Below are 27,030 nucleotides of genomic sequence, written 5' to 3' on the forward strand. Positions count from 1 at the left end.
TGTAAATTACAAGAGTATCCAAGTGTACAGTACAAATTTTGTAATCATTTTGTTTTTAATACATATGTATTTGACAATGTGGTATATTTTAATAAACATAAATTGAAGGATATGGTATATGTTTGAAGACCTGGTATGTAGAAGAAAGGTTAGACTTATTTTGCCTATCCCCATAGAGAACAATGAAGATAAAGACATAGAAGTTACAGAGGAGCAGATTTGGGCTCAATGTAATATCCCTAACAATTAGGGAATTAGGATCAAAACCCAGAAGTGGTTACCTCAGGAAGTAATGAGCTCCCCATCACTGAAATTCTGCAAATGGAAGTTAAGTGAACACTTGTGGTAGTCCAAGTGTATAAGTGGATTCATGATTCAAGTATTCATTGTACTAGCTGTCCTCCAATTATCTTCTTTGTTTTTAAATGCTTGATTTTTTAAAAATTTAAATAAAAGTATTTTATTATTTTCCAGTTACATGTAGAAATAGTTTTCAGGATTTGTTTATATAAGATTTCAAATTTCAAATTTTTCTCCCTCCCTACCCTCCTTCCCCCCCCCCTAGACAGCAGGCAATCTGATATAGGTTAAATATACATAATAACATTAAACATATTTCTGCATTAGTCATGTTATATGAGAAGGATCATAGCACAAAGGAAAAACCTGAAATCAGAAAACCAACAGCATCAAAAACAAAAGAAATAGTATGGTCCAATCAGCATCCATATCCCACCGTTCCTTTTTTTTCCCTCTGGATTTGGAGAGCCTTTTCCATCATGAGTCCTTTGGAACATTCTTGTTCCATTGGATTGGTGAGAAGAATCTAATCTATCACAGTTGGTCCACACATAGTGTTGATGATACTGTGTATAATGTTCTTCTGGTTCTGCTCATCTCACTCATCATTGGTTCATGCAAGTCCTTCCAGGTTTCTCTGAACTCCACCTGCTCATCGTTTCTTACAGCACAATAGAATTCCATTACATTCATATACCACAACTTGTTCAGCCATTCCCCAATTGATGGACATCCCCTCAATTTCCAATTCCTTGCCACCACAAAAAGAGCAGCTATAAATATTTTTGTACATGTGGGTCCTTTTCCCTTTTTTATGATCTCTTTGGGAAAAAGACCCAAGAGTGGTATTGCTGGGTCAAAGGGTACTCCAATTACCTTCTACCTTAAATATTCTATGACTCTATTTAGTAAGCTGCATCACTTTGGGTAAGTCATCTAACCTTTCAGTTTCTTCATCTGTAATATGAGGGTAGTATTGCTTGCTCTACAAAACTTATGGTTGAAGGAACCATACATGTACCAAAGTGCAAGTGTATGAACCTCTTTGAAATGGCATAGAGAGAAGACCACAAGCCTTGATTTCAGCCAGGGTTGAAATCCTATCTCTGAAACTGTGTGGCCATTAATGAGTCACACCAGCTCAATGAGACCAATCTCCTCTTCTGGGCAATAGAAACAATAGTAAAATGTCATATAGCTTATTCCAGAGAGTTCTGAAGAAAATGCCCTAGAACCTTACAGCATTATATACATGTATATTATTAATTTAAATTGTTTTATTATATATCCTATTTCATTATTAATACATTGCTACATCATACTATTAATTCAAACTATTTCATTGTTTATTCTCTTTCCCCTCAAAGATCTGCTTCTGACTCACTACATTTTACCACATTTCCTCTGCTGCTTGTCTCCCTGGAATTTCCCTTCATCCTTCTAGTCTCTTTCTCCCATTGATGAGATCCTTCATTTTGAGTAGGGTCCCAGACTAACCATTTTTCATTCCCCTCCTAGCTCTTAGTGTCCAGACTTTGCCACCATATCTCAGCTATCTTCTCACCCTGGAACATCCCTCCACTCCTCTTGCTCCCTTCTCTTTTCCATGAGTGACTTCCTCCCTAAAGCCTCCATTTTGGAGAGGGTCCCAGGCTGGCCATCTTCTATTCCCCTCCTGCTTTAGACTTCATCACCATGCCTAACACATAGTACATGCCTAATAAATGCTTATTGCCTGCTTGCCTGTCATTATTTTCTCATATTTACTCCAAAATGGTTCTTGCTGGGATGCTTTATTCAAAGAAACACACACACACACACACACACACACACACACACAAGTCCTAGTAGAGAAGACATAAGCGACACAAGTAGAAATAGATAAAAGAAGACTAAAAACAGAATTATGAAATTATAGAGTATAAAATACATCAGTAGCCATCTAGTCTAGCTCACCCTCCAAAAGAATCGCCACTACAACATGCCTAAGAAGAGGCCATACACTCTGCCAGAAGGTGAGGAGGAACCTACCACTTCTTGACATAATACATTTTATTTTTGTTTGGTTTTAATTGTTAGGAAGTGTATTCCCTGACAACAAGTCTCAGGTCACTACTTTCACCTTCCACCCATTGTTCTAGCATGTCCAGAACTTTTTTAATCCTCTGTCATCCGGTTCATTACCTATTTTCCTCAGTTTTGTGTCATCTACAAAACTAGTAAGCATGCTGTTTAGGGATTTATCTAAGTCATTGATAAAAATGTGAATTAGCCAGAACAGGGCCAAGCAGAGATCTCTGGAACAGTCCACTGGAGACCTCTTTCCAACATAAAAATGAACTACTAATAACTACTGGAGAAGGAAATGGCAAACTACTCCAGCATCCTTGCTAAGAAAACCCCAAATGGGGTCAGAGTCAGACATGCCTAAACATTACTAAAAAACAACAACTAATGACTTGTCTTGGAGTCTGGCCACTTATCCAGTTCTTTAACCATCTAATTGCACCTTTTTTTTTTTAGTGAGGCAATTGGGGTTAAGTGACTTGCCCAGGGTCACACAGCTAGTAAGTGTAAAGTGTCTGAGGCCAGATTTGAACTCGGGTCCTCCTGAATCCAGGGCCAGTGTTCTATCCACTGTGCCACCTAGCTGCCCCCTAATTGCACTTTTATCTATGATACATCTCTTCATTTTTCACACAAGAATAGCAGAAGTTGCATTATTAAACATTTTACTAAATTCTATGTTATCTGTATCTATCACATTCCCTTGATCTGCCAGTTTTGTAGCCCTATCAATAAAGGAAATGATAGTAGTCTGAGAACTTTTTCTCAATGAAACCATACAGGCTCTGTGCTATCAATAATTCTTTCCCAGATATTTACTACATCTCTCTCTCTCTTTTTTTTTTTTACTACATATCTCTTTAATAATTAGTTCCATATTTTCACCAGGATCTAAGTCAAGCTTACTGACTCTTTTGCAAACTCTTTTCTCTTTCTTTTTTGAAAACTCAAACAACCTTTGCCCCTCTATAGACCTCTTACCCTCCACCATCTTTTGAATATCATGGATATCTCAGCAGTTATATTCAGTTCTTTCATTTGAAACACAGAGAAACCACTAGAGATAGAGAGATAAAGACAAAAGCAGAGAAGAAGATAAAGACACAAAATAGACAGACAGTCATTTGTGGAGAAGACCTCAAAGCTTCATTCTTTTCTTCACAACTGGTTCTCCTTAGGCATCCCACATACACCCTCTGGATCTCAATTTTCTTGTCTACCCAATACCCCTCATATTGGGCAGGAAGCCTTCTGAACTCCTCTTAGAAAAGTCATTTGAATGACAGAAGAATTATTATAATGAAGAATAATATGTTACGGAGCCCTACAAAGAAAAATTTGGAAGATAACAGAAGAGAGAAACATGCTCTGCCACATCTAGGATATGAGTTTACAGAATCAGGACAGTGTAATTAGCATAGTGTGGTAGTAGGCAGGAGAGAAGAGGAAGTTAGTTGCCTGTGTAACTTGTATTGATGTCACATTGGCTATTCACTATAGTCAACACACCATGAAAAGGATGCTTTATATTTCTCTTCTAAGAGTAGTACAGAATTCTTATATAAAAACCTGCCTGTTCATCTTTTATTTCATCCTTCCAATATCCCAATGAATGATATTGGGGAGAATTGTAGAATTAGAGTACATTGTAAGTACATAAGCTACAGCTACCTGTTTTCTACATGAATGAGTGCAAGGCTAGAAAAGGTGAAATGACTTAGCCAAAGTCAAGTAGCATGAATTTCACTCATTCTACAAATCCACCCTAACCTTTTTATGGCAGATCTCATCTCTTGATTCCTTAGAGTGTAAATCATAGGGTTAAGCATGGGAGTGATGACTGTGTAGCTGATGGAGACAGCCTTGTCTATAGGGAATGAAATGAAAGGCCGGGCATAGATATAGATGCAAGGCACAAAGATCAAAGACACCACAATGATGTGGGTGGTACAGGTGAGGGAGGCCTTTCGTCTCCCTTCCCCTGAATGAGATCTCAGCATCACCAAGATGACTGTGTAGGAAGCCAGAAGGATGAGGAACCAGATGAGATCCAACATCCCACTGTTTGTAATCATGAGGAGCTCCAATAAAGAGGTATCCGTACAGGCAAGTCTCAGGACTTGGGGGACATCACAATAAAAGTTATCTAGGATGTTGGGGCCACAGAAAGGCAAGGGGAGCAGGAGAGCAAGCTGGACAATGGAGTGGACAAAGCCTCCTGCCCAGGCAGCCACCACCAGCCCAAAGCACATCTGAGAGTTCATGATGGTGACATAATGGAGGGGCCGGGAGATAGCAATATAGCGGTCAAAGGCCATCACTGAGAGGAAGAAGACTGTAGCACCACCTAAGAAATGGAAGAAGAAGATCTGGGTCATGCATCCCTGGAAGGAGATGGTTTTGGCCTCAGACAGGAAGTCAATCAGCATCTTGGGAGTAGTGACAGATGAAAAACAGACATCTACAACAGCCAAATTACGGAGAAGGAAATACATGGGAGTGTGGAGCCGGTTATCAGAAGTCACAATGACCATAATGATTAGGTTGCCCAAAATGGTTGTTATGTAGACGGTCAGGAATACCAGAAACAGAAAATCCTGCAGCTCCCGAGTCTCTGAGAGTCCCAAGAAGACAAACTCAGTCACCCTAGTGAAGTTCCCTGCTTCCATAGGTTCTTTCTAACACACCTAGATAGCAAACACACCAAATGTTAAAAAAAAAAAAAAGGAAAACTATGCTTTGTCCCTACAGTGCTTAAGAATCAGAATTTGGTGAACCAGCAAAACTTATTAACCCAGAGTTCCTTAAATAAAGGGACACAGTTCCTATGCTAGAATCAGGCCACTGTCACTTTCAGAAATTTCCAAGGCTGTTGGGGACCCAGATGCTATTGAAAGTAATTTTCAGTGGGTGGTAGGAAGAGAGGCAAGAGATTGGGCATTCAATGACTTAGAAAGTTACATAGGAAGTAGGAAAGAAGACAGAAATCCAAATTCCTTGTATAACACTGCCCAAATCTGTTTGTTATAGATAATGAATAAAATTCGAAAATTAACAAATCCCATCTTAATGAGTTTCATTACATTGGGAAAACTATTCTCAGCTGAATTCAGGGCTTATCCACTATCTCACCAAATCTTCTGAAAGTTAACCTTTCCTGTTTATCTGCAAACATAACACACATAGGCATACATAAACAAAATTCATAGTGTAGTCAGAAATCCCTGAATCAGGAATCAGAAGAACTAAGTATTAGTACAAAGTGTGCTACTGACTACATCCCTCTCTGAATCTATTTTCTCATTTGTAAATTGAAGAAATTGGGTTTGACAATTTCACTTTTATCCTTCTACAATTCAATTCTTTCCCTCAAACTTTTCTTGAGTCCATTACTATATTTTAAGGGCTGTGGAGAATGAAAATTACATTCTCTTGCTTTCAAAGACCTTGCGGTTTTGCTATCTTACTACCCAATGACTTCTTCTAACTCCTGTGTGTGTGTGCATGCACGCATGCATATACACACACATTTTGCCCAGAGCAAGGTAGAACACAGTGAATTATATAGATTTCTCTCAGTTGTTAACCAGACCATCATCCCATCTGTCACGTATCTTAAGAGTATAACTTAAAAGATGGCAGGATACTGAAGGATACTTACTGAAGCTGAATTAAATAATATTTATGTGTTAAGGCCATTAGCAAAATGAGAGAGGAGAGGGAGTGATAGGATTCTAAAGTGATGTGCAAATTTAGTCTGAAGGTGCTCTAGGAGCATCACCAAGAAATCCATTACATTAATGAGCTTTGATTTCATAGGTGTGAGAATTCCCTCCAACAGAGACTATAATTTATGTTCTTCCAGGGTTGCCCAAGGTTTAGAGACAATAAGTATCTTGCTCATATTCACATTTGTATTCAGTGTCAGATATGAGATTGAAACCAAGGTCTTTCTCATTTCAAACCCAACATTCTGGCTATTTTGCTGTACTATCTCCCTAAAAAAAAAAAACCAGCAGGATTTAATGCAAGATGTCATCAGGATAAAAAAAAATGGAGGTAAAAGGAGAGTGGGACAATTGCCCCTTGGAAATAGAAGAAGAGGGAAGAAGATAGAGAAAGGGAAGTAGGTGGACTAAGAAAAAGAGATAGAAGGCAAAGAGCCAATAGGAATTGTATATAATATCTTATGAATTCATGACTCTTTGTTTGAGGGAAGTGTGTCATCAGTCTATGTGTATTTATATGACCCATGCATTTCCATGCACTCTGATCACTAAGCTTCCTCTAAACTCATAAAACCAGTTGGTTTTTGTTACTTGAAGGCAGTTAGATGGTACAGGGGATAGAACCTAGATATGGCCTAGAGTCAGGAAGCCCTTAGTTCAATTCTAGCCCCAGAAACTTACTGTGTCACTCTGGGCAAGTCACTTAATCTTTATCTGCCTCAGTTAAAATTGGGAAAATAATAGCACCTACCTCCCAGTATTGTCAGGAAGATTGAATGAGATATTTGCAAAGTGCTTAGTGCCTGACATATAGTAGCCACTTAATAAGTATTCCCTTCCCACTCAAAGCTTTGCTTTTCTTATTCATAAGGAGATAAATTGCATTCCCTTTATATTGCCAAAAAATTATCTCTTTCAACTTCTACCCTCAATGCCAACAAAGTCATTAATATACTTATTAATTACCTCTACCCTCCATATCTACTGTTGTTACTTCCAGGAGGATACTCAGTGATGACTCGTTCATAAGGTAGGAGACAATCTCTGAGCTTTTCACCTACAACCACCCCAGAATGAGAGAGAGTACTTACCATTTCAAATTTTCAAGGTCACCACAGAGCTTCATATATTTCCCTGACCTTCACCCAGAATACCGATACCTGGGTATGGCCACAGAAAGACAATGGAAAGAAAAGAAAAAGATGGACAATAGAATGGGCAAAACCTTCTGTCTAGGCAACTACTAGCTGTCTCACATACATTTGTGTGCTCCTGGTTGAGATACAGTGACTCTAATTGAGGTCTTCAGCTTCCAAAGAGTCTTTTTAACATAGCTAGAAGATGAATAGTCTTAATGGTAAACATATCAGATCTGTGAATCATAAGCCCTTTTGTACAAAAGGAATTTGTCTTCTGTTTTTTTGAGAGAGACCAGCACATTTCTGTATTCTCTGTTCCCACCCTCCTTCCAAATGCATAAATCTGGTTCTGTATTTGGTCACTAAAAGTTTTTATTTCTAGACAACAGGAATTTGCTGCTTGCAGCATGACTTTCTCCTGCATTCCAACCTAATATTCTCACCTAACGTTCATCTACACTCACACTAAATCCAATTATTCTCTTGATTTTATCATCTCTTTCCTCTAGTGTTTCTAGGAACCCCCTTGGTCATCACCTTAGTGAGACATGAAGGTGTATGCACATGTCCCTCACCTACCTCTAACCCAGAATGGGAGAGAGAGCATATTGCCTCACATCTTTGACACTACCCTACAGTTTCAAACCTCTCCCTGACCTCCCAGACACAAAGGCATGGCCCAGGGGAGAGAAGGTGACGTTTACCCAATGGAGAATGAGACTAGGCCAAATTCTGAAAACAGAATTGAGTTTGGTGTCACTGGGAGCTAAGCAGCTCTGGGAGTTATTAAAAAGCACCTGAATTGTTACCTCAGAAACACATAGTCTTTAAGAGACCCTTTACTGGACAAAACTACCAAAAACATTATAGATATTAGGGCTTCTCTAGGTGTGAGACTTCAAGGATCTGAAAGGATAACAGTTTCTTAGAATGAAATAAACTTCCAAGGAGGTTTAGTAGAGGCAAACCCCAGTCTTCAAACGGTGAAGGTGGGAGTTCAGCACCACAGACAGGGACATTCTTCTTACTCTCCTTTGAACAAGATAAAAAGTAAAAAATTTGCCAAATAACTGGTGTGTGTGTGTGTGTGTGTGTGTGTGTGTGTGTGTGTGTGTGTGTACAAGTGTGGATGGAGTTGTTCTGTCTTCATCTATACAACATCAAATAATTGAATGGAATGCTATAGCACCAAGTAGACAAACCTTTTTAGTAGACAAAGAAAAACAAAGGATAGAGTACTTGGAACAAGCAAAAATCACTAATATTTCTCTTATATGTATTTTTACTAATAGGTAGAACCAGCCCCACCTGAATGCAGAGTTCACAGGTACCTATATAGTATGATTGGAGATGTTTCCAGTCATGAAATTTCTCCCATTGACCCATAAAACCAATTTTTAAAAAGTGGTCCTGAACCACTATGTATTAGGGTTAATTATTCAGCATTTATTCTATGCAAACTTTGTTAATACACATGTTTTTCTTGGTAGTGGAACTAAATTTTTATTATTGACCTCTATTAAGCATCATTATAGGGTGGGGGAGAGTTATTAAACAGGCACTGATGTAATTAGCTACTCTTTAGAACAGAGCAGGACCTTTAGGGAATGGGACATAGGGAAGTAAGTTTTGATAGGGGGAAAAGGAGGAGCTAAAGGTTTTAAAAGTACAATGGGGGCAGCTAGGTGGCTCAGTGGATAAAGCACTAGCCCTGGATTCAGGAGGACCTGAGTTCAAATCCGGCCTGAGACACTTGACACTTACTAGCTGTGTGACCCTGGGCAAGTCACTTAACCCCCATTGCCCCACAAAAAAAAGTACAATGGAAGAGAAAAATTTCAATTAAACTTGGTTGGGGGGGCACTATTGAATCCAAACATGGGATGTATTTGTACATGGATGTGACCATGTTATTTGTCCATGGATGTCACCTTTGAGAAGTAATCTCTTTTTATGAAAGTACTGAGGCTGCAAAGTGACTACAATTAGTAACCACCGACCCTACAGCCTATACAGAGAGCTGAGATGTGTTTGCAGCCATTTAGGAACTATAGAGATATTTATAACTATATTTAAGACTCCAAGAATCAGGTGTGAGCTACCAAGAGACTGGAATGGAATCAACAGAATAGTTAATCTTTAAAATAGAAGCATTTCATGTTTTCTCTCTTCCCTTCTCTCCTCCCCTCCCCCTCCCCTCTCTCCCCTCTTCTCTCTCTCTTTCTCTCTCTCTCTCTCTCTCTCTCTCTCTCTCTCTCTCTCTCTCTCTCTCTCTCTCTCTCTCTCTCTCTCTCTCTCTCTCTCATTTATGGATCTCCAGGTGGGGGAAGAACTTTGTGCTCTCCTTCACCCAGAGTCCTTATGAAGCCAGTGGGTATATGGTCTTCTTCTAGAAGCTTGTGTCTGAGGTGGGGAGCCTCTTGTTTGTATCTTTCCTGTAAAACAGGGCCTTGTGAGACTTCAAAATGTTTGAGGAGTAGAGGTCTAGGAAGTGGAATCCATACCAGAGTTTACTAGCATTTCTAGCCTGGTGGATGCCAACAATCTACTTGAGCTAGTATATTAATGGCAGGTAAGATGTCATGGTTTAAAGCAAGAGATCAACTTGTCCCACGGCTATGTCAAATTCAGAAGTAAATTCGATGGGGGCAAAACTGCTTTGAGTTTGAATCAATTATTTTTAGGGACCAAGTTGTGAAGGGGGGGCAAGGGGAAGAATATGCCCCTGGCTTGGGAGGTAATATGTTTGTACTTCTGTTACTTTTATATCTTCTCAATAAGAATTCAAAAATAAGGGGCAGCTAGGTGGCACAGTGGATAAAGCACTGGCCCCGGATTCAGGAGGACCTGAGTTCAAATCTGGCCTCAGACACTTGATACTAGCTGTGTGATCCTGGGCAAGTCACTTAACCCTCATTGCCCCATGAAAAAAAGAATTAAAAAATAAGAGAAGTAGAAGAAACTTTGGGTGACTCACTGACCTACAACATGCACAAAGATTCCATTAAAAGTCACCAAAGAATACAAATATAGGATTTAATCATCCATGGATGTGACCATTTTATGAGAAATTTTTGTATCTCATAAATTATATATGTCATGATCCCTTCATGTGACAACTCCTCAAGACTAGAAGGTCTGTTCTCCTGTGTGCTCCATGTTCAGTGCCCAATATGAAGAGGATCTCAGGGAATTGGCAACAGTAACTAATAGATTAAAGGACATATTTAAGATGCTGGACAATTCCACACCATATTTTTGGAGAACTGGACAAGAGGAGGGATTTCCATTCAATATTAGCAATATTCAATATGGGACCAGATTGAAAGAAAAAAAGAAATTCCATAGGGACAAATACAATGTTCTGTTCTCAGGTTAAAACACGTACATGTGCATGCCCAAATACAGACATGCACACAGAATGGAGAACATATGACAACAACAATTCATCTGAGAAAAGATTCAAATGTATTAGGAACCTAAAACTTGAGTTAACAATGTGACATAAAAGGCAAATAAATAAACCTAATATAATCTTAGGTTTCATTAATAAAAATACATCGAGGGGGGGCAGCTAGGTGGTGCAGTGGATAGAGCACTGGCCCTGGAGTCAGGAGTACCTGAGTTCAAATCCGGCCTCAGACACTTAATACTTACTAGCTGTGTGACCCTGAGCAAGTCACTTAACCCCAATTGCCTCACACCAAAAAAAAAAAGAAAAGAAATACATGGAGGAAGGTATTTTTTACCATTGTGTCAGGGTTGTCCTCCTCTCTATGTCATAGATGCTAGTGCAGCAGCTATCTGGACTGACTTCTGCATCTATCTTTTGGATATCTTCAAACAAACTTCAAAAAACTGTCATAGAATAATTTCTATGGCTTAGCCAGATGCCTCAGAAGAAGATGGGAAGCAGAAAGGCAAAAGGAAAGGGAACATGACTCAGTGGGAAGTGCTGACTGATTGCATTAACACAATTCCCCTGTGCTTGGAGAGAAGTTAGTTATACATAGGTTACTCATTCTAACTTACCCAGGAGTGGAGAATGAAAACTTTGGTAAAGAAGAGAGAGTAGAAGTGGTTCCCACAACTATCTAAGTCAGCCAACAGGCATTTATCAAGCACTTATTATGTGCCACCCCCTGTGCAAAACACTGGCAATGCAAAGAAAGGCAAAACAAATAAACAAGTCCACGATCTCAAGGAGCCCGTATGCAAACAAAAATTTAGCTATAGATATAGATGTAGAAATGGAGATGAGGATAGAGAGAGATAGATATAGATAGATGTATATATATGTGTATACACATATACATATATATGTGCATATATATGTATATATGTATGTATATACATATACACAAAGAGAGTGATAGAGAGGAAAAGCTGTCCCCTATAAGTAGCATGGAGGTGCTGTGTATTCTCAAAAGGAAGAAGAATAGACATCTCTAACCTCTTCTCCCCCACCTCACCCCCTTCTTCAAGGGAAACTAATTCCTTCCAGGAGGGGAAGCAGGAGGTTGGGACCAGAGGTTTTACCACTCTGCTCTCCTCAGAAAGAGAAGGTATGAGGTTTGAATTATACCTATACCTGTCTGCTCCCTTAAATATTGTTAGTCTAGGGGATGTGGTTTTAAAGTTTCATCTATCTTCTGATTGCTGTTCATTATTAGAGAAGAGGAGAACCCCAAACTTACTCTCCAAGGACTGACCGCTTTCCCACCAAATTATTGTTGTTGTTCATCCTTAATATTCAAAAAGGAACAAAATGACATCACAGTGTTAAGGTCAAGGTATATTATGTTTGGCTGTGGCTGATCAAACCAATATGTTCTTGGAAGGCTCCACCACAGGTCAGGCAAAAATAGGCCATATGAACATTTGGAGTGGATATGTCTCTAAATTTGTACATCTCATGTTTCTTTTGAATGATTATGATTCTGCTTTGTTCATAGAGTACAGCACCTTCATTGATGTAAGCATACCATGCTGGGAGGTCCTGTGCCATCATTTCCCATGTCTCACGATCAATACTAAAGTTCTTCAGAGAGACCATGAGAGTGTTTCTGTATTGCTTCTTCTTACCTCCATGTGAGCAACTACTTTGTGTGAGTTCTCCGTAAAATGGAGACCTTGGCATTTGAACAAGATGGCCAGTCCATCAGAGTTGCACCCTCTGAAGTAAATTTGAATGCTTGACACTTTAGCTTGAGAAAGTACCTCAATGTACCACCTGACACCTATCAGATTGGCTAATATGACAAAAAATGAAAATAATAAATGTTGGAGAAACTGTGGGAAAATTGGAACACTAATGCATTGTTGGTGGAACTGTGAACTGAGCCAACCATTCTGGAGAGCAGTTTAGAACTATACCCAAAGCGCTATAAAGCTTTGCATACCCTTTGACCCAGCAATACCACTATTAGATCTTTTTCCCAAAGAGATCATAAAAAAGAAAAAGGACCCACATGTACAAAAATATTTATAGCTGCTCTTTTTGTGGTGGCAAGGAATTGGAAATTGAGGGGTTGCCCATCGATTAGGGAATGGCTGAACAAGTTGTGGTATATGAATGTAATGGAATACTATTGTGCTGTAAGAAATGATAAACAGGAGGAGTTCAGAGAAAGGACTTGCATGAACTGATGATGAGTGAGATGAACAGAACCAGGAGAACATTGTACACAGTATCAACAACATTGTGTGTTGATCAACTGTGATAGACTTAATTCTTCTCAGCAATACAATGGACTCGTGATGGAAAATGCTCTCCAAATTCAGAAAAAAAAGAACTGTTGATTCTGGATGCAGATCAAACCATATTACTTCTATTGTTTTTGTTGTTGTTTTTCTTTTTTTGAGGTTTTTCCTTTTTGTTCTGACTCTTCTCTCATAACATGTCTAACGCAGAAATTTGTTTAATGTTATTGTATATATATAACCTATATCAGATTACTTGCTGTCTTGGGGAAGGGGGAGGGAGGGGTGGGGGGGGGGAGAAAAATTTGAAACTAGAATTATTATAGGGGCAGCTGGGTGGTGCAGTGGATAAAGCCCCAGCCCTGGATTCAGGAGGACTTGAGTTCAAATCTGGCCTTAGACACTTGACACTTACTAGCTGTGTGACCCTGGGCAAGTCACTTAACCCTCATTGCCCCACCAAAAAAATATTATAAAAACAAATGTTGAAAACTATCTCTAAATGTAACTGGAAAATAATAAAATCTTTTTACATGGAGAAAGTACCTCAATGTCCAGTACCTCATCCTGCCAGCTAAATCTTCAGAATCTTCCTAAGACAATTCAAATGGAAGTAGTTCAATTTTCTGGCATTGTGTTAGTAGACTGTCCAGATTTCACAGGCATACAACAATGAAGTCAGCACAATGATTCTGTAGACTTTCAGTTTCATAGGCAGCCCAATATTTCTGATCTCCTATGCTTTCTTTCAGAGCCTCCCAAACACTGAACTAGCTCTGACAATGCATGCATCAACCTCATCATCTATGTGGACGTGCCTAGAAAGTATACTGCCAAGCTAAGTGAATTTATCCATAGCATTCAAAATTTCCCCATTTGCTGTAGCCAATGGTGCCATATATGGATGGTGCATTGCTGGCTGGTGGAGAACCTCTATTTTCTTGGTGTTAATTGTTAGGCCAAAATTTGTACAAGTGACAGATAATCAATCTAAACTCTGTTGTGTTGTGTCTCAGCCTCAGAGGCTACATTGAGTGCAAAATCATCTGTGAACAAAAAGTTGAGTACCAACCCTCCTTCCACTTTAGTCTTGACTTGTAGCCTTTTTAAGTAAAATTGTTTACTTTCAGTCGATAGCTGACCTTAAAACCATTTTTGTTCTTGTTGAAAGCATCTGACAACATCTCAGAAAACACCATGCTGAAAAGCATTGGAGCAAACATACAGCCCTGCCTCACTCCATTGGTGACTGGGAAAGTGTGAGAGCATTGTCTTTTATCCAGAACCCGTACAAGCATATCATCATGAAACTGGTTATACACTACTGATGAACTTCTCCAGGTAACTAGATTTCACCATGATCTTCCACAAGCCCTCATGACTGACAGTATCAAAGGCCTTGGTCAAGTCGACAAACATTGTATATAGACCTCCTGGCATTTTTTCTGGCTTTATCAGGCAGCAAACATCATGTCAACTGTTCCTTGGCCCTTTCTGAAGCCACACTGACTCTCAAACAGATGACCATCTTCCAGGTGAAGGATTGGCTGATAAAACTCTAGGGGGCAGCTAGGTGGTGCAGTGGATAGAGCACCGGCCCTGCATCCGGGAGGACCTGAGTTCAGATCTGGCCTCAGACACTTGACACTTACTAGCTGTGTGACCCTGGGCAAGTCACTTGACCCTCATTGCCCTGCAAAAAAAAGAAGACTCTGGCAATAATCTTGTTACCAACAACTAAAAGAGAGATCCCCTAGTGATTGACACAGGGCAATCTGTTTTCTTTTCCTTTATAGAGATGGACAATGGAGGCATTCTTGTACTTTTGGGAGATAACCTCCTCTTCCCATATAACTTAGAAGATTTCAGTCAGCTTCTGTATGAGTACTGGACCCCATGCCTGGCAGATCTCTTTTAGGATATAATCAGTGCCAGGCACTTTGCCACATGAGAGGAGCCTAATGGCATTTAGTATCTCTTCTTCAGTTGGAAATTCAGCTAGAGAGAGATTGACTTCAACCTGAGGTATACAGTCAATAGTTTTGGTATTGGTTGATGATGGTCTGTTGAAAACACTATGGAAGTCTTCAGTCCATCTCTCCAGGATCATCTCCTCATAACTGATCAGAGTAGTTGAGATGCACTAGCCATCAGGGAATTGTAGAAGCATTTCAGATTGTTAATATTAGTGTAAAACTGAATCTCATCTGCTTTTTTACTGAGTCAAGAATCCTGCATCTCTCTGAACTTTGCTTGCACTTTATTTATTTAGTTATTTATTTTAGTGAGGCAATTGGGGTTAAGTGACTTGCCTAGGGTCACACAGCTAGTAAGTGTTAAGTGTCTGAGGTCGGATTTGAACTCAGGTACTCCTGACTCCAGGGCCAGTGCTCTATCCACTGCACCACCTAGCTGCCCCTGTTGCACTTTATTATTTATTTATTTATTTATTTTTTAGTGAGGCAATTGGGGTTAAGTGACTTGCCCAGGGTCACACAGCTAGTAAGTATTAAGTGTCTGAGGTCGGATTTGAACTCAGGTACTCCTGACTCCAGGGCTGGTTCTCTATCCACTACGCCACCTAGCTGCCCCTGCACTTTATTTTTGATGGATTTAAATGCTGCCTTCTTAGAGATGTAAGAATTGTCCTCCTGTTAAACTCTATGGAGTTCTTGTTTTTCCCTTAGTATCTTCTGAATTTCCCTATCATTTTCATGAAACCAATCCTGATGTTTGTGAATGTTCTGGCCCCAGATAAGCGAATGTGGTGCTGTTCACCAAATCTCTGAAAGCTGCCCACTCCTTTTGTGTTCCATTGTTACTATGTGTTGGCTCAGCTTTCTCTCCAGGTTAGCAATTAAACTGTTCAAGCACAGAGAAGCACGCTAATTTGTTGATTGAGTTTCCTGATAGTCATAATTCCTTGGGGCTGCAGCATTTATTAAATGTTAATGTTTAGTGTAGACAAAATAAATCTATTATTAGTCCAGTTACTCTCACATCCTTTCTGCCTCTTCTCCTTACAATGTCACTTCCACAATGAATACACATAGTAGTTAACCAAGAAATTCATTAATCCAAATCATAGTAAAAAAAAAAGAAATCAGAAAAAGTATAAATGGAGAATATATACCAAAAAATACAGAGTAAAGGGGCTCTCTCACTGGGAAAAAGGAAAGTCAGCTTAATTGGGGGGGGGGGAGAGGGAAAGAGGGAAAGTGAAAGAGAAAGAAAGTGTGTGTCCTAGATCTCACCCAAGGGAAAGTTCTCCGAAGTTTCTAGTGTAGCAAGTTAGGGATAGGGACGTGATGAAAACTGTCAGTTACTCTCATATCCAGCTTCTTTCCACAGTTTTTTCATTCTGTCACCTAAAGTGGGGTTGGTATCTTCCATTTTCTCTCTTGAACCTAGGAGCCAGAAGGACCCAAAGAGACTGAAGAGACCAAAGAAACTCAAAGCTGGTACGAAGATTTGAAGACACTGGAGCTCTCTTGATCTCTCCTCTGCTCTCCTCCTCATGAAGGCGCAGGGCATCAATCTCCACCAATAAGATAGTACCATACCAATGGACTTTGGTATTCAGATTGCACAAACAAAATATTAGAGAGTCAACAGAGAAAAACATTAGCAGTAACACTAAGGGGGAACAGGAAAGGCTTATTGTAGAAAGTCGAATTTTAGTTGGAATATGAAGAAATCCATGGAGGTCAGGAGATGTAGATGAGGAGAGAGAGAATTCTAGGGGTAGGGGACAGCCAGTGAAAATGTTTAGAATCAGGAGATAAAGTGCCAGGTGTAAGAAACAGAAAGGAAGCCAGTGTAACTGGATTAAGGGAATGGGGTGGAAGTGGGAAGAGTAAAATGTAAAAAACCTGGAAAAGTAGGAGGTGATCAGGTTTTGAACAGCAAATAAAAGATATTATATTTGACTCTAGAGATGATAAGGTGCCCCTAAAGTTTATTGAGGGTGTGTGTGGCATGATCAGACCCAGACTTTTGGGAGATCAATTTGACAGCTGAATGGAGGATAGTCTAGAGTGGGGGAGAAATCTGAGGGAGACAAACCAGCAAGCTATTTCAATAGCCCAGGTAGCTAAATAAACCAGAGTGGTAGCAACATCAGAGGAGAGAAGGGAGCAACTAATAAGATCCCTCGCCTCATAGAAAAGGGCTGTGAAACCAAGAACGAAAAGCCCAGAGGCATTGTAAAGAAGCTGTGACACTGTCAGCCAGCATCCAGTGTTCTGTTCTGAAAGTCCTGTGTATCTTTTTTTTTTTTTTGGTGAGGCAATTGGGGTTAAGTGACTTGCCCAGGGTCACACAGCTAGTAAGTATCAAATGTCTGAGGCCGGATTTGAACTCTGGTCCTCCTGAATCCAGGCCCAGTGCTCTATCCACTGCACCATCTAGCTGCCTCCCTGCCACCCCCCCCCAGCCCACTCCGTGTATCCTTTTGAGAGATCTTTCACAAATCTCAGTTTTGTGTGCCCTAACCCAGGTAGAAACTGGGAATTTAATTATTTTCTATTCCCCTAATAATAGCATGAGATCATCTTTTAAGTAAACAGATTCACCAAGCATCAAAACATAGAAGAGATTTTTCTTAACACAAATGACACAGAAAGGGCATGAGCCCATAAAGAGCCAAGACCCTTTTCTCTGGCCAGGAAACTGCTACCTCCTCCAAGGGACCTATAAAAAATTCATTACTTATAGTGTTACCTTATATATGGGCCCTAGGTAAAGACAAATAACTTGGGGCTTGCTAGAAAGCCAAGAAAACATTCCCAATGTGTTGGATCACCTCCTTACAGGGAGCAACTTACCGTACAAACCCAGATGGGTCCTGTGCTCCCACCCTAACCTCCAACCACTACCAAGGGGAATGCACTCACTTATATATCCAGAGAAATTTAGAAGCCAGGAATTCAAGAGATAACCTTCATTTTCTCAGTGACTACAGGCTCCCCTTAGGGACCTATCCAACTCTTGGGAATTACAGTACTCTGCTGGGGGGAGAGGAAACAGGAACAGAAAGGGAAAAAAAAAGACCTGATTCACTCCTCTATGCCTCATTATTCTTTCACCCATCTCTCCTCCAATCACTTCTTCCTGGCAGTTCTTCATTCCCCACCTTCTCCTTCCATCCAGCTACCTGTCTCATTATTTTTTAATCAATCCTTCTCCTGTAGCGGCTCTCCCCACTTTCCTGATCTTACCCTGCATTCCTTCAGGCAATGAAGAGCAGAGCCAGTTGCTGCTCCTGGTGTCTGCATCTGTTGAGCAAACAGCAAGCCTGTTCCAATGTTCCAGCTACAGAAGTATAATGTGCAGAATGAGGGAATAATAGTCACTTTTGTCTCATCCATATTTAGGCTCCATCTGGAATATTGTAGTCCATTCTGGGCAGCACATGTTAAGAGGGACTTTGACGAGCTAGAATGGGTAAGGAAGAAGGAGTGTAAGCAGATTGCCAAGGGGATTGGAAACAATGCTATGAAAATACATATTGAAATAACTATGGAAGAATGAAAAATTAAAAGTTGGGGGAATTATGATCACTTATTTAAATGATTTGAAGGACTCTGTGTGGAAGAAGAATTAGATTTGTTCTGCTTGGTTCCAGAGGATAGAACTAATATTAGAAATCATAGAGGAAAAATTTTGAGTTCAAATATGGAAAAACTTCCAACAATATGAGTTTTACAGAAAAAGGAAAGGGCTTATCCAGAGGTAATAAGTGCTTCCTCCTGGAAATCTTCAAGTGGAAGCTAAATGGATGCTTTTAGTTAATTAATTAGTTAATTCATCCAACAATCATTTAAGTGCCTACTATGTACCAAGAACTCTAGTAGGTACTGGGAATATCAAGACAAAAATGAAATAACCCCTGACTTCCAGGAGTTTGCATGAATTTTGGGGAAACAGCATGGAACCTCAAGTTCAATTGTGTATGTGTGTGTGGCAATTGAGGTGAAGTGACTTGCCCAGGGTCACACAGCTATTAAGTATCTGAGGCTGGATTTGAATTTAGGTCTTCTTGACTCCAGGGCTGATGATTGATGTGTGTGTATGTGTATGTGTATGTGTACCTATACTTATATACAAGTACATGTACACACATGCATACATATGTATGCATGCACATATGAGTATACCTATACACGTATGTATCTGTCTATAGAAATATAAAACATATGTTGGGGTTTTTTGTTTGTTTGTTTTTAGGGGCAATGAGGGTTAAGTGACTTGCCCAGGGTCACACAGCTAGTAAGTGTCAAATGTCTGAGGCTGGATTTGAACTCAGGTCCTCCTGAATCCAAGGCCAGTGCTTTATCCACTGCGCCACCTAGCTGCCCCCTAAAACACTTGTTGGGAGTGTCGTGTGAGGGATTACTGCTTCAGATACAATTCAGAAAAGGTGACCTCTGAGGTATCTTCCAACTCTAAGATACTATGATATTATTTCAAGCACCAAATCTGCTGCAAGTGAGTTTTATAATACTGGATGTCATTTCATCTCTGGGAGATTTAGTTTCCTCATGTGAAGATGGGAGTTGTTCTCCATAACTTATATGGCTGAAATAAAGATAAAGTGAGATTTTATAGAGAAAGTGCTTTGGTAAGGTGTTGATGCAGAAAGATCACTGAACTTGGACTTAAGAGATATAAGTTCAAAGTCTGACTCTAACACTTATTAGCCATGTGAACATGGTTGCGTCACACCTACTTTCTCTGGGTTTCAGTTTCCTCACCTGGAAAATAGGAGTACTTATAGTACTGACCTCAGAGGATTCTTGTAAGGAAAGTACTTTGTATACCTTAAAGTGGTGAGGATGTAGGATGATAGATGTAAAGCTGGAAGGGACCTTAGAGGGCATTTAATCCAATCCCCTCATTTTACAGGTGGGGAAACTGAAGTCTGAAGAAATGAAGTGACTCATCCAAGGGCACACAGCTCGTAAATGCCAGCAGTTTTATTGTTGTTATGATCATCATATAAATATGAATTATTTTATGATTCTTATCTTGTAGTCTCTCTGGTGTGGTTCTTGCCAATGAACTTATTTACACTCCTGGAAACAAAAAGACAAAAAGGCAGACAGCCAGAAAGACAGAAACCAGCAGAAGTCAATGAAAGGAGAAGTACAAAGACAGGAATCAGAGATCATAGAGACCTTGATAACGAGGCTTCCCCAAATGGTTGAGAGAAAATGGTCGAGGTCCTAAATCTGTGAGTCCAAATGGGATAAACACTGACACTTTAGTGAAGTTACATGATTCCACAGGGTCTTTCTAGCAAAGCTAGAAAGGAAATGCCTCAAATGTTTTTGTTTTTCAAAAAGAAAGCTGCACCTTGTCTTTGAATAATTTGGAATTCAGTGGGTCAATAAAACTTAAGGGAAAAAAAATGACTGTGTTAGAATCAGGGCTACTAATGTTTCCTAAGGTTACAGAGAAAACAGATGTTATTAAACCCAAAGGCTAATAAGTGACAGCAACGTTGGACAAAGGCTTAAGGAATCACAGGAGACTTATTTCGTAGCATATGTTTTCTAATTTATTTTTTGAAATCAGATGAAGGCATGAATAATTGATAAATAAATGAAAGTGAAGAGACATGGCATTTGTGATTTTGGTAGCCCCTTTCAAACATTTTTGGATATTGTTACCGTACCTCTAAGAGTCAAGGAATAGGCTTGAGATACTGTCTCTGTGGGGTAGCTACATGACACAGTGGATGGAATATTGGTCATGAAGTCAGGAAGACTCATCTTCCTGAGTTCAAATCCAACCTCAGACATTTACTAGTTGTGTGACCCTGGGCAAGTCACTTAATCCTGTTTGCCTCAGTTTCCTCATCTTTAAAATGGGCTGGAGAGGGGCAGCTAGGTGGCACAGTGGATAAAGCACCAGCCCTGGATTCAGGAGTACCTGAGTTCAAATCCAGCCTCAGACATTTGACACTTACTAGCTGTGTGACCTTGGGCAAGTCACTTATCCCCCAATGCCCTGCAAAAAAAAAAATGGGCTGGAGAAGGAAATGGCAACCCACTCCATTATCTTTGCCAAGAAAACCCCAAATGAAGTCACAGACAGTAAGACAGAACTAAAAAGCAACTGAAGAACAAAAACTGTTACTTTACTAAGAAAAAGGGAGTAACAGTTAATTGTAATCTTGTGAGAGAGTTTGGTGAGGCACTAAGAAAAGACTAAGAATTTATTTTCTGAGAGACTTAGGAAGTTAACTGTCATAAATCAGAGAATCACTTAGAACTGGAGGGGGCCTTAGTGGTCATCTAATATAACATCATCATTTTATAAAGAAGAAACTGAGGCCTAAAAAAGTCAAGAGATTTGCACAAGGTCAAGCAGGTAGTCAATGGCAAATCGGGAATTCAAAGTCAGCTGTTCAAACTCCAAATACAGATCTCTTTCCACTGTAGCACGCATGGCTTCCTCGATAAGTCTTGTTAATAAATTATATTAACAGTGACGACGATGTTTGCCTAAGCCTCTAAGGCCAGGGTTTGAGACTGAGACAAGAAAAAAAAATTATGGGAAGAGAAGTTTCTTTGGTTTTTATAAAATAGGATCTGGGTTCAGAGAGAACTGATTAATTTATGAGATAAGATAGTGTCTGTTTGTGGAACTTTATCTGGTAATATCACAACATACCCTTTAATTATCTTTGAATAAATAAAAAGCATTTGTTAAATACTTATTATGTGTCAAGCACTGTGTTAAGAGCTGAGAATATGAAGAAAAAGCAAAAGTAGTCCCTGTCCTCTATGAGCTGATATTCCATTCACATCCACTGTGAGAGAATTAGTAAGGTAATTGTAGGCTGAGGGGTGGGAAGCTAACATGTCTGTCTCTCAGAGGTATACCTCATAAGCCAAGTATAGCCAAAAAAAAAAAAAAGGTAAGCATAAAAATGTCCTGTTATGGGGCAGCTAGATGGCGCAGTGGATAGAGCACCGGCCCTGGAGTCAGGAGTACCTGAGTTCAAATCCAGCCTCAGACACTTAACTAGCTGTGTGACCCTGGGCAAGTCACTTAACCCCAATTGCCTCACTTAAAAATAAAATGTTGTATTACTTATAGGGACTAATCCCTTTTATATGTGTGGTACAGCATGAAACCTGTTATATTTATAATATGGAGTTTGGTTTGACTTTTGGTATTGTGACATTGGGTTTGTTTTTTCTATCCCCTTAAGTAGTATTAATAGTTCAGGGTGCGATATCAGAATTAGCCAACAGGTGGCACTCTACTCAAGCGGCTCCCTCAGTGACTCTACCATGCATGATATTGTCAACATTTCCATAGTTTTTTGTTTTGTTTTTTAAGTGATATCCCCAATAGCTTCTACTAGAGGGCACTCAAAACCTGAACAAGTCTCATAATTTGAACATGCCGGTGCTGCTTCCTCCACCCCCACAATTATCTGTCTCTGGCCTCTACCCCTTGGAACAGTTCACTCATTTCTCTTCACTCTGTAACCATTGATTTAGACATGCAACATGTGTTTTCATGACAGCTCAAAACCCATAAAGTTGAATGAAAAGGATAATGTACAAGTTCTCCACCACATATGCAGAAATAGATACCACTCCGGATCTCTTCCATTTATGTCTCTTTCCTTTCCTTATCATCTGTGTAACACATGGATAGTCCCCAAGCACATAATCTAGGCTCATATAACATGGAGAAGGGGAAGAGCTTCTACTCTTTCACTCAGGAACAATGAAATGGAGAAAGAGCCTCCCTGCTCACCAGTCTGGTCCCTGAATCCACAGTTTTCAGAAGTAGATGATAATGGCCTGGCATCTTCTCCCCTTTCTCTCTACTTTGGCTCCAACTGCTCCAAAATCCCCATTCCTGTTATATCATTCCAGATCTCCAGTCCTTGTCTGTTGATTCTGGATATCTCAGTGCTGAAGAAAGGGCAGAAAGCCTGATACATTGTCTTCTCTCCACAGAAAGCTTAGTGAATGACCCACAAAAAGGGCCTCTGGATCCGCTTTGTCTAGTCCCCTCTGAAACATTCATAGGCCCATGGGAAGGTTCACAAAGGTAGCAAAAGTAAGGCAAAGGTGCCAAGCTACGGTGACTTTTATCACAAAGACATTCACTATCCTGGGCAAGTTAATCCCTGATTCCCAGGAGCTCTTCTCACAATCTCACCAGATGCTATAAAAATTAATCTCTTTGATTTGGATCCAAAAGTTACGTGGTATAGCAATAACATCTTTGAACTTCAGCAGTCAGGAGACTTGGACACTGGTCCCTGTTTCTAAGTTAGTTAAGTTACTTTCTCTCTCTGGGACGTAGCTTCCTTATTTTTAAAAATAAGGGGTGGTACTAGGTGATGTAGTTTCTCTTGATAGAATATCAGCTTCTGGAAAGTAGCATCCTTTCATTATTCTTTGTATCTTCAATTCTTCATGCAATACCGGGTACATGGGGGGCAGCTAGGTGGTACAGTGGATAGAACACCGGCCCTGGAGTCAGGAAGACCTGAGTTCAAATCTGGCCTCAGACACTTGACATGTACTAGCTGTGTGACCCTGGGCAAGTCACTTAACCCTAATTGCCTCACCCCCAAAAAACAAAAAAAGAAAACAATACCAGGTACGTGGTCACTAATTGATAAATGTTTGATGGTTGATTAATTTATTGGGAGCCTTTCCAATTCTGTTATTCTGAGTCAACTCAATTGTATTCAATTAAAGAAACATTTCTTAAACCCCAAATATGTCCCAGGGACTATGAAGGGTAAAAGACAGATGAGACCTGACTCTTGCTCTGGAGAGTTTTATACTTCTTCTGTATCATCAGTAATGCTCTCTTCTCAAATGCACATGCATCTGTGCACACTTACACTTGAGCACACTCCACACTCTCACACAAAATATGAATACAAACATACACTGATACTGAGACCAGGTGACAGATGGAGACAGACACAGAGAAGGACAAGACAGAAGGAGGGCCAAAGAATGGCAAAAAATTTTTCATTGGCTCTGTAAGCCATCACTCATCTGTATCAGGAGACCCATGAAAAGAAGGTTATTTCATGAAATTGAGACAAATTGTTTCTGTGTGTGTGTGTGTGTGTGTGTGTGTGTGTGTGTGTGTGCTGAGACTTTTAGAAAAATGAGAAGCTAGAGGGAGTAAAGAAATTCTGAAGCAGAGGCAGAATTTAGTTTGAAGGTGGCTGAGGAGCATCACAAAGGGGAGCCACAGGATTGGGTTATACTAAACCACTAGGCTAGCATTTATGTAGTGCTATATATAAAGCATGCAAAGTTCTTTCCACACATTATCTCATTCAATCCTCTCGACATTCTTGTGAGGGAGGAGCTGTTATTATCTTCACTTTGCACATGAGTAAACTGAGGCTGAGGGAATTTAAATAACTTATCTGGAATCACACGACTAATAAGTATCTGAAACAAAAGTTTTCCTAACTCAAGACCAATGCCTCATCCATCTGGCTGTGCTGTAAAACCAAGGGGACAATGGAATAAGTGAGGGGTAGAGGGAAAGGCAGAGAGAGTAGTGGAAAGACACAAAGAAAAAAGGATGGAGGGAGAGAAATGGAGATAAAGGGGAAGTGTGACCCTAATAGATCAAATGATCAAAAAGAAATGGGAGGAAGAGAGAGGCAGAGGAAAGTAGCACTAAGAGAAGAGATAGAAAGCAAGCTGTTAGCTGATGTGAACTGTATGTAATTGTATATATGTCTCTGAATTGTGTTGATGTTTGAACTTCATTCCCAAAGAGGACCATGACATCAAGGTGATGTCATGACTTGCACTGAATTCGATTTAAATGAGGGAGAGCTGGGGGCAGCTAGATGGTGCAGTGGATAGAGCACCGGCCCTGGAGTCAGGAGTACCTGAGTTCAAATCTGGCCTCAGACACTTAATACTTAACTAGCTGTGTGACCCTGGGCAAGTCACTTAACCCCAATTGCCTCACTAAAATAAATAAATAAATAAACAAACAAACAAATAAATGAGGGAGAGCTGTGCAAGATCACCAACCTCACTCTCTCCTCCAGAGCCATCCAGGTCCAGTGGCAAAATAGATATCAAGATGATTGAAGATGGCTCAGGATGTTTAAGGCAACGGGAGGGGGGGGGGTTAAGGTACTTGCTCAGGATAACACAGCTAGTAAGTGTCTGAGATGAGATTTGAACTCAGATCCTCTAGACTTCAGGGCCAGTGTCTGAATTATGTATCTACTTATGAGGGCAGTATGCTTTGTTTGTGTTTGTGACATGTTTTTTGCATCCTCTGACTCCCATTGTCTCTCTCTTTCTTTCTTTCTTTCTTTCTTTCTTTCTTTCTTTCTTTCTTTCTTTCTTTCTTTCTTTCTTCCTTCCTTCCTTTCTTTCTTTTTTTTGGTGAGGCAATTGGGGTTAAGTGACTTGCCCAGGGTCACACAGCTAGTAAGTGTTAAGTGTCTGAGGCTGGATTTGAACTCAGGTACTCCTGACTCCAGGGCCGGTGCTCTATCCACTGCACCACCTAGCTGCCCCTGTTACTGTGATCTTAATGAGAAACTTGCCCATGATGGTTGTTATGTGGCCCAAAAAGACTACCAGAAAAAGAAATGCCTGCAGGTCCTGAGTCTCCAAAAGTCCTAAGAGGGGCTTCCTTGGTTCCACAACATATTTCTGACACACCCAGAAAGACAATCTCCTCTAAGTTTATTTTAAGAAGATTTAATATAAATAGTTATACCTTGCTTCTGAAGTGTTTGGAGGACAGAATTCAGTGGGTCCATTAAAAACATGTTTACCTCTCATCCCTTGCACTAAAAGGACAGAATCCTGGTTATTCCTGAGATTGTTGGGGAAGCAGATGTTGACCACAATGACAAATGGTCTGGGGGTGGGGAGAGGAAGAGACAGACTGGTGATTGGTTTAGGGGATTGCAGAGGTGCTGGGAAAGACCCAAGAAATCCATATCCCAGGACTAACTTCCTCAATCTAAATTTCTTAGTTCCCTATCCTATGAGATTTGCTACCATGAGAAAGCCCCTCTGAGCATGCCAGGAATTCTTCTCATTGTCTTATAAGATGCTCTTGAACCTGTCCTCTCCAGCTTATGGATACAAATAAAATCATAGTTTCCTAAAAGGATCCTTAAATTAGGTGTCAAGAGACTGGGGGTAATGGAATCATAGAATTAGAGCTAGAGGGGACCCTTCAGAGTCCAGCTTCCCTCATTTTACAAATGAGGAAACTGAGGCCCAGACAGATTAAGTGATTCACCCAAGATCACATAAGAAGTATTAGAGGTGGGTATTGAAAACAGGCCTTCTGACTCTAGAGCTAGTGTTTTTTCCATTACACCACATTAATTCTACTTCCAGTTTTGCTGCAAGTCACTTCTCTCAGGGCATCAGTTTTATTAACTGTAGAACGAGTGAGTGAGACTCTCTAGTCTCTAAGTTCCCTTCAATGTTTTAATTTTATGATTCAGTTCAATCCAATTTGACAATTTCATAAGCAACTACTTAGGTGCAAAAATAATCTTAAGAAGCTACGTGGTACAGTGGATAGAATGCTAAACTTGACATCAGGAAGATGGGTTCAAATCTGGCCTCAAATACTAGCTGGGTGACCCTGGGCAAGTCACTTAACCTCTATATTCCTCAGATTGTTCATCTGTAAAAAGGAGATAACTATAATCAACCAGCTTTGTGTGTTGTGGTTGTTAGCTCCAACGAGCCTGTGCCCCTCCCCAACCTGGGCCACTGCTACTCAAGCCTACCTCCTGGTTCTCAGTAGGGGTGTAAAATCCAAGTTCTGCCTCAGCACCAGCATAGACCCCTGTAGTCTCTCCCCTGCCCAGGGCTCAGCCCACTCACCAGACTGTGAGCTTAGTTCCAGATGACACTGGTGCTTCAGCTGATTCAGAGGCTCTGGGGGTCTCCTTCTCTGGTGAGGACTTCCTGAGACTGGATCTGTGTCAGAGTGACTGTGGGGTTGGGCCCGACTCCTGTATCAGCCCAGCAGCTCCCTCCTTCTGACCTTCCAAGCCGTTTTTGGTTAGAAGATGATTTCAGCAC

General features: G+C 40.3%; 1 protein-coding gene across 1 annotated transcript; it reads right to left on the bottom strand.

Annotated features, from left to right (window-relative positions):
* Nucleotides 1-260: 260 nt before the first annotated feature.
* On the bottom strand, nucleotides 261-5,036 carry LOC122754775 (olfactory receptor 4D2-like). The gene is made up of 2 exons (XM_044003234.1): nucleotides 4,132-5,036; nucleotides 261-339 (listed from the first exon to the last, which is right to left on the bottom strand). Exons 1-2 carry the CDS (start codon nucleotides 5,034-5,036, stop codon nucleotides 261-263), a joined length of 984 nt encoding a protein of 327 aa, XP_043859169.1.
* Between the last annotated feature and the right edge of the window lie 21,994 nt (nucleotides 5,037-27,030).

Source organism: Dromiciops gliroides, chromosome 4 (genome assembly GCF_019393635.1).
Source record: "Dromiciops gliroides isolate mDroGli1 chromosome 4, mDroGli1.pri, whole genome shotgun sequence".
Classification (NCBI taxonomy): Eukaryota; Metazoa; Chordata; class Mammalia; order Microbiotheria; family Microbiotheriidae; genus Dromiciops; species Dromiciops gliroides.